General features: G+C 39.4%; 1 protein-coding gene across 1 annotated transcript in view; it reads left to right on the forward strand.

The window, feature by feature from the left end:
• kif5ab (kinesin family member 5A, b) overlaps positions 1–8,594 on the forward strand; it is a gene marked incomplete at its 5' end in the record, with an annotated part of 16,447 nt that extends 7,853 nt beyond the window's left edge. The window contains 19 exons of the mRNA XM_079461062.1: positions 167–315; positions 427–587; positions 676–744; positions 854–1,060; positions 1,844–1,990; positions 2,130–2,318; positions 2,405–2,522; positions 2,815–2,864; positions 2,983–3,098; positions 3,184–3,285; positions 4,027–4,087; positions 4,171–4,242; positions 4,320–4,424; positions 4,587–4,803; positions 5,150–5,297; positions 5,379–5,461; positions 5,545–5,572; positions 5,705–5,827; positions 6,747–8,594. Of these exons, the coding sequence (XP_079317188.1) occupies positions 167–315; positions 427–587; positions 676–744; positions 854–1,060; positions 1,844–1,990; positions 2,130–2,318; positions 2,405–2,522; positions 2,815–2,864; positions 2,983–3,098; positions 3,184–3,285; positions 4,027–4,087; positions 4,171–4,242; positions 4,320–4,424; positions 4,587–4,803; positions 5,150–5,297; positions 5,379–5,461; positions 5,545–5,572; positions 5,705–5,807 (2,125 nt within the window). The 3' untranslated portion in view covers positions 5,808–5,827; positions 6,747–8,594. The remainder of the gene's footprint in view (positions 1–166; positions 316–426; positions 588–675; positions 745–853; positions 1,061–1,843; positions 1,991–2,129; positions 2,319–2,404; positions 2,523–2,814; positions 2,865–2,982; positions 3,099–3,183; positions 3,286–4,026; positions 4,088–4,170; positions 4,243–4,319; positions 4,425–4,586; positions 4,804–5,149; positions 5,298–5,378; positions 5,462–5,544; positions 5,573–5,704; positions 5,828–6,746) is intronic.
• Positions 8,595–8,659: the final 65 nt, after the last annotated feature.

An 8,659-nucleotide genomic window follows, 5' to 3' on the forward strand; every position in this document is an offset into this window, starting at 1 on the left:
ACAAACACACACATACAGAACGCACAAATAAACATTTACACAAATAAGCACACATGCAAACACACACTTACACGCACACAAATACACACTCACTCAGAATGAAGCTTCACTACAGAAATACTCTCTCTCTCTCTCTCTCTCTCTCTCTCTCTCTCTCTCTCTACAGTGCAAAGACTATAACAAACTCAGCCTCTGTGAACATAGAGCTCACCGCTGAGCAGTGGAAGAGAAAATATGAGCGAGAGAAAGAGAAGAACATGAACCTGAAGGAGAACATGATGAGACTGGAGGCGGAGCTTCAGCGCTGGCAAAACGGTGAGCATCATTCATCACTACATGATTTAATCATTTCTGTATGACTTTACTCTTTAATTATAACACAGTAAATGGGTTGGTAAAGTGTGTTTGTGTGTGATTGTGATTCAGGAGAATCCGTCTCAGAGATGGAGCTCGGCCGTGTGTTACCCCTCGATTCAGATCTCACCTATGAAACACCTTCAGACACCCGAGAAAATCACACAAACTCGACATGTACCAAACTCTCAGAGGACGAGATACGTGAACTCTACAAACAACTCGATGACAAGGTCACATCACTCACAAACATATTTAGAACAAAATACACACATGTAAAAACTTGTGTTACGGTTGTTAATGGGTTTCTGTCTCTGACAGGACGATGAGATTTATTTACAATGTCAGATGGTTGAGAAACTTAAGGAACAGATGCTGCGTCAAGAGGAGGTAAAAGAGGGTTTCGTCTCTGAACATGAAACCGCATAGTCAATTATTCCCAAAAAAATATCTCAGAAAAGAACATTTGACACCCATCATAAGCTGCGTGTGTGTTTAGCTGCTGGCGTCGTCTCGTGGTGACAGTGAGCGTGTGCAGTGTGAGCTGAACCGTCTGCAGGCCGAGAGCGACAGCGCTAAAACAGAAGTGAAAGAGGTTCTGCAGGCGCTGGAAGAACTCGCCCTCAACTATGACCTGAAGATCCAAGAGGTCGAAGACAAGACCGTCCACAACCGGCTTCTCACCGAAGAGCTCGCTCAAAAAACTGTATGGCTCTATTCTTTCTTTATCTCACATTAACAAAGATTGTGTTTGTCCAGTAAATAATAAACAACACAAACATCTCTCTGAAGAATTATTAGAGAATTGTTGCGTTAGGTCATTTAAGTAACTTCAGCAGAAGTCATTCATTCACTACTATATTATACAACATATGATATTATATATGATACGATATGTGATATAAGATTTATGATATGATACTATACATGATATGATACTATACATGATACGATATGTGATATAAGATTTATGATATGATACTATACATGATATGATACTATACATGATACGATATGTGATATAAGATTTATGATATGATACTATACATGATATGATAGATGATACAATATATGATATGATACTAAACATGATACGATATATGATATAAGATTTATGATATGATACTATACATGATATGATACATGACACGATATATGATATAAGATATGTAAGGGTTTAAAGGGTTTTAATGCACAACCTGGAGGCCAAGAACCACTCGACAAAGTGCATTGAAACCTTTTAATGCTCGGCTAGCCGTGGATTATCCCGCTTATATCATGGTCATTTGCCAGTTAAAGCTGTTATTGTAATTTTTTAGCATTTAGTTTTTTTCGTCTGTTAATTTATAATGTTGATCACGCTGACTGGATAAACAGTTTTAATGCACACCTTCCAGCCAATCAGAATCGAGTATTCAAACAGACCACGGTATAAACGATATGATATATTTGAATAATACATGATATGTTATGATATGTTATGACACAGTCACATCTGATGTGTTTGGAGGCGGAGTTTTCACGGCTACAGAAGGTCAGCGGTCAGCAGAGGAAACGAATCACTGAGATGTTAAAAACTCTCATGAAAGACCTCAATGACTTCAGCTACATACTGGGAAACGGTGACATCAGACTGGTGAGGGTTTCTTCCCATTACAGATAAACATGACATAAACTAATCATTTGTAGAACAACCACAATAAATAATCTACGATAATATAACGTGAACCCTGCCGTGTACCTTGTAAAGTTCAGTGTCTCTGTCTGTGTCTCAGCCGTGCGATCTGTCAGGTGTGTTGGAAGAGGAGTACGCTGTGGTGTGTGTCTATGTGAGTAAGATCAAATCAGAGCTGAAGTCGGTGGTCAAACGCTGCGGACAGCTGGAGGCTCTTCAGTCCGACTGTCATCGCAAGATGGAGGAAACGGGTCGAGAGCTGTCGAGCTGTCAGCTGCTCATATCGCAGGTCTGAAAACACACACACAAACAGGCAGATACATACACATACAAACATGGTACAGACTCACAGGTGTGTGTGTGTGTGTGTTTCAGCATGAGGCAAAGATAAGATCCCTGACAGAGTACATGCACAACGTTGAACTCAAGAAGAGACAGCTGGAGGAGAACTATGACTGCCTGAGTGAAGAACTTGCTAAACTACGGTCTGCAGGTACACTAGAACACACACTCTCACACACGCTCACACACACATGCATGCACACACACGCATGCACGCACACACACACACACACATGCACGCACAAACTCACATGCACACACAAGCTCACACACGCATACACATGCATGCACACACACACACACATGCACGCACAAACTCACACGCACGCACAACCTCACATGCACACACAAGCTCACACATGCACGCACACGCTCAAGCACACACACACGCTCACATATACGCACACACACAGTATTCTGAATGTTATACTCTGTGTTTGCAGAGAACGCTTCAGAGGATCCATCACACACAGCGGAGTCTGGAAACATAAAGGTACGACACATAAAACTTTACTGTTCGGTTTACAACCACCAGTGAGAGCAGACAGTAAATAACTGAAGATCCTTCATATATAAACTGTGTCTTACTGCCTTATTTCTGTGCCGTATAGTCTCACAAAGCTGTGGAGCAGAAAGCAGAGGTTAAGCGTGAGCCACAACACAAGCAGCTCGGCCGTCTGCGTGATGACATCAACCACAAACAGAAGATCATTGATGAACTCAGAGAGTCAGAAACCCTTCCACACCATCTCTCGGTTTCACTGACGTCTGCTGCTTTGTGTTGAAGTGTTATGTTGTGTGTTTGTGTGCAGTGATAATCAGAGGCTGAGTCTGGAGCTGGAGCAGATGAGCATCGAGTTCACAACGCTCAAGAACCGAGAACATGAGAAAACCATCAAGCTGGAGGAGCTCAAGTGAGATTGAGCACTGACAAATACATACACTGCACTGCTGTTTGATAATGAGATGAGATGAGATGAGATGAAGTGAGATGAGAGGAGGCAAAGTGTTAGATATGAGTTTTGATGAAGAAAAGTAAGATGAGATAAAATGAGATGAAGTGAGATGAGAAAATGAGATTAGAAGAAGACAAGTGAGACGAGATCAAATTAGATGCATTGAGATTAGATCAAATGAAGTGAGATTAGATAAAATTATTTTAGATGAAGTAAAGTAAAATGAGATTAAAAAAAATGAAGTGAGATGATATTAGATAAAGTGAGGAAAAATGACAAGTTGAAATGATGTGAGATAAGATTACGTGATGAGATCAAATGAAATAAAGTGAGAAAAGAAAGTAAAGAGGTAAAATGAGATGAGGTCAAATTAGATGAAGTGATAGGAGATGAGTTGAAACGAGATGACGTGAGGTGAGACAAAATGAAGCGAGATGAGATTACATAAAATGAGAAAAATTGGATAAAGAGCTGTGAGATAATATAACATGAAGTGAGATAAAATGAAGAAGATGGGAGTCGAGATGAGACGAGACAAGATACGATAAGAATAGATGAGCTAAAATAAGACGAAGTGAGATGAGGTGACATAAAATGAGACAAAGTGAGATGAGGAAATTGGGATAAATTGAAGTAATGTGAGATAAGATTATGTGAGATGAGATTTACCTGCTGAAGGCTTGTGTGTTGTTTCTGCAGATATCTGAATGAACGTCAAGAGCAAGCCAAACAGGACATGAAGGGTCTGGAGGAGACAGTTGTGAGTATCTACCAAACAATACAAAAATGATCATCCCAGTGACGAATACTCCTGTGACTGTCCTTGATCTTCTCTTTGAAAAGGCCCGAGAACTCCAGACCCTTCACAATCTGAGGAAGCTGTTTGTTCAAGACCTCACGACTCGAGTTAAACGGGTGAGTTCATCTGAACCTCAAGCACACTGAACTCGTGCCATGATTTGAATTTCTAACCTTCTCCGTCTCTGTTCAAGGGCTCTGAGATGGAGCCGGATGATAGCGGGGGTTGTTCAACCCAGAAACAGAAGATCTCCTTTCTTGAGAACAACCTGGATCAGCTTACAAAAGTTCACAAACAGGTTTAGAGTTGTGCAATGTAGAAACGTCCCATTACTGGAATTGTACTGTTAGGATTAGTTCATTACGATTCTTCGATAAAATACATAAATACTGAGATATGCCTTTTTATAAATGAATGCATGAACAGCTTCATCTGCGTTGATTCTCTGCTTTTCTCTCAGCTGGTCCGTGACAATGCAGATATGCGCTGTGAGCTTCCGAAGCTGGAGAAACGTCTTCGTTCTACGGCTGAGAGGGTCCGGGCGTTGGAGGATGCACTGAGAGACGCCAAAGAAGGAGCGATGAAAGACCGCCATCGATACCAACAAGAAGTAGAGCGAATCAAAGAAGTCATGAGAGTCCGAAACCCGTTCAGACGACCTCACTCGGCTCTGATCGGTCAGTTTAATATCTCAATTGTTCTTCTTAGACGTCAGTGAGATGAAATGGAGGCTGAGTGGAAGTGTCTCTGATATTTCTCATAATGTCACAAATCTCTGTCATTGAAGTTTGAGAAGAGATGTCGACGATTTGTCAAACTGAGCTCAGATTTGTCAAGTCTGCAAGATGTCAATAGGACCTCAAACATTACTCATCTCACCATCATTATTCTACAACCGACGTTCACCTTACACCTCCGTACTCTTCGTGTTTTTTTCCGTTTTATTTATCACCTGAGAACTCACATCAGATCTCCTGAGCAATAACATTTTCCTCTGCTAATATTATACTTTTGTTCCATCAGCTAAACCGATTCGTCCAGGACATTATCCCTCCTCCCTACCTGTCAATCAAATGTTCCATCACAGCAGGGATCAGCCAATCACCTTCAGCAACGTGATGTTCAACGGCGTTCCTCAAAAACACGAATCCTCAAAAATAAACTCCAGCATGTGAGTTACATGCCGTTCTTATCCGACTGGTTTGTTTTTACCGTCACGGTGGACTGATCTCAGATCTGTGTGTGTTAACAGCGGGCCGTCTGAGGACGAGAGCCACATTACAGCAAACGCCACCGACTCCATCAACTCCACTCACAACATGAACATCACTAACGGTAATCCACGTGACTCCAGGACTTACATCTGTCTGTGTGTCGATGAATCTTCTCGTACATTCACACTGTATGTATTTCCACAGGTAATGCCCGAGATGTCAACGATAACAGGTAAGTGTCCATGCGTGTGATTTACATTTACACTTACTTGCTAGACGCTTTTATCCAAAGCGAGGAGAGCATATAACATTTTGTCGTCATTGTATAGTGCGCTTACTGCTTTTTCTGTTTTGTCTGCCGTAGCGTTTGTCAAAATGGAGAATCTACGACCATCAGTGAAAATCAGATCAGATCGGATGAACTTCAACAGAAACACAACGTTCCTGAGCAACACACTGTCAGCTAATCACATACAAACACAAACAGGTAAAGGAACCGACAACAGTATAGTGACGGTACTATGGTACAATAAAGGAATCAGGCCATTGTACTTTTATACACAATGGTCACTAAATCGTTTCTTTTGACCATACAAACATTAAGATCTGATGGTGTATGCTGAAAGAGTAACTATTATAATGTCCTTAAAATGACATTTCATGCGCCGTGTAATGTTGCTGTGTGAATGTGAGCCATCTGCCGGGTTTTAAAGTGAACGGATAACAAAGTTATTGGCTCGGGAAAAAAGGAGTCCACTCACGCGAACGAGTCATCTGTCGTTCTAATTTCACTTCCGGGTCAGATTTGCGTCACTCTGTGTTGTGCCCGCCCACATTCCATTTGCGACACCAATCACAGCAGACTAGATCTTCTGACCAATCAGATCAGATTAGGCTGACAGAAAGGACAGACGAATCACCGAACGAATCATTTAAGAGTCATTTGAATTAATAATAACTGCCCATTATTAAACCTTTAATGTACTAAAAGTAGGACCTTAAAAATAAAAAATAAACTAGTTTTGCAGACAAGAATTTAATTGTGGAAATATTCTTTCATTACAAAAAATAATAGAAAATAAAGAAAAGTTTTTATGAATGGATGAACCGGACAGAATAATGAAGAAGAAACTGTCATACGAAGTCAGAATAGGTGTGAATTTTTACACGGTTTATTTTAGTTTTCGTATTTTTAGTCGCAGCATAATTCCCAAAGTTACATTTGTGTCATTCCATCTCAATGCGATGATTAATAAGTGAGTAAATGATACTTAATCGTCTACATTACAATATAAAAATCCATTATATTCTTTGAATAAAAATACGGTATTATCATCATTATGTCACATGGATTATAGCCTCGGTTTGTGGATAAGAGTATTAACAGTGATGTTGTTCATTTCTAGGTGATTCCAGACGTCTGAACTCTCTCTTGTATATTTGCATGTTGCCTGCCTGCAGATCTCAGCGATGCTCTGTTTATCCTTCCTGTAACCTCACACGCTCACAGCGTAAATAATACTGTCATAGATGATGTGAAAGATCTAGACCTGTGACGTAATGTTCATCATGTTAGTAATAAATCATGAGAACGTTACTGATTCCCGAGAACGATCCAGCACAGACTCTGTAGAAATTGTCGTCTCGCTGTTTGTTCACAAAGGTCAGCGTGACGGAGCGGCACAATTCTGCTTCTATTTTTATGTAGTTGTAACTATTTTTATATGGACATTTGAATGACAGATTAGCGTTACGTCGGGCTGTTATGCATCGATTTGTATGCATTATTTAGCTTAGCTATTGTTGTTTAATGTACACAACTTGCTATTGTTTTCATATATAATTACAAACTGTAAAGAGAGTACAATAATGTTTGCGAAATATTTCTAAAAAGTTTGAGAACTAAATGAATTAAATTAAGATCGAATCTACCGAATAAATAGAAAAAAGACATTTACAGAATAAAGGTCTTTGCACATACAGGGCGAAATCTTCGTATGCGATTTTTCTGTTTTGCCGCTCGTTTGTTCGGTGTCTCTGAATTTGTCAAAACGCCTCTCAAAATGCTTGCTACGGATGCGAAAAACGCAGGAAATCGAACCCAGTCCGATTTTTTTAATGACGGACGAAAATATCGGAGAAAGCGTGTAAATGCGATTGACACAACGTGAGAAATTGGAAATTTCAGCCGCAAAAATCAGACTCAATGTGCAATGGCCTTAACACTTCAAATCATGACTTTATACGTGCGCTTATCATATTATTTCATATAGCTAATTATAATTATTATAGAGAATAACCATGCAAAAAATAATGTACTTTATTCATATTCAGTGTTCTTTTGCAAATGGATACATTCAAAATGTCCCCAAAGGAACTCAACTTTACTACAAATTTGTCCTCACATCACTTGCACATGAACACTTGCACACACACACTCGGTGATCAGACACAGTCACATCATTCAGTGTGACCCCTGGTCAGATAAAGAATCCCGTGTGTGTGTGTGTTTTTATCTGGTCCGAGTCTGACCTCTGAACTCTCCGTACATCCTGATCTTTCAGTCAGGACAGGAGAAATCAGGAACATCCGTCTGACAGCGAACATTTTAAAGTTGCAGTGAGTGATCTTTAGAGATTTTGTCTGGATTGTACCCCTCCATTAGTTTACCCTGCAATATTAATATTTATCATTTTAGCTTGTGTTGACTACGCATATTTTAGGCTCTTTAAACAAAATGTTAGATTTTAAATGTTATTTGTTCATCGCTTTGAATAAAATTAATAAAAATATGTTACATATTTCTCATAGTAGCTTTATGTGGGCTGTGTCAATTAAATGAATTTATAATGATTTCTTATAAAGAATACACATGCTTGATCTGGTAACAACAGTTATAATACATAATACCATTGACAGGACAAACTGTAAGTTCAACATGTTATCGGACATCATTCATATTTTTTAATAATGCATAATACAGACTTCTTATCCTTTTACATGTTAAAGATAACTGCTGTCATCTGGTGTAATGGGAAATCATGAGAAATGAAATAAAAGCTCAGCACTTCTAAATCAACACGGCTCATTTTGAAAACTGGAAACACAGTGAGATTTATAAACCAATATACCCGCTGATGGACCGATGATGTGCGTTATCATCACTTGTTGTGTTTTGGTTTTGAAGTGCATGATGGATGGATTTGTCTTCCTATGAAAACATCCCATGTTTCAATAAAAACTACTTGTGTCACACGTTTGATATTTTGTTATTCAGGGAATTCCACACCCACTTACTTTTTAAGGATCATGAGTGTAA

Source organism: Barbatula barbatula (genome assembly GCF_947034865.1).
Source record: "Barbatula barbatula genome assembly, chromosome: 7".
In the NCBI taxonomy this organism is placed as follows: Eukaryota; Metazoa; Chordata; class Actinopteri; order Cypriniformes; family Nemacheilidae; genus Barbatula; species Barbatula barbatula.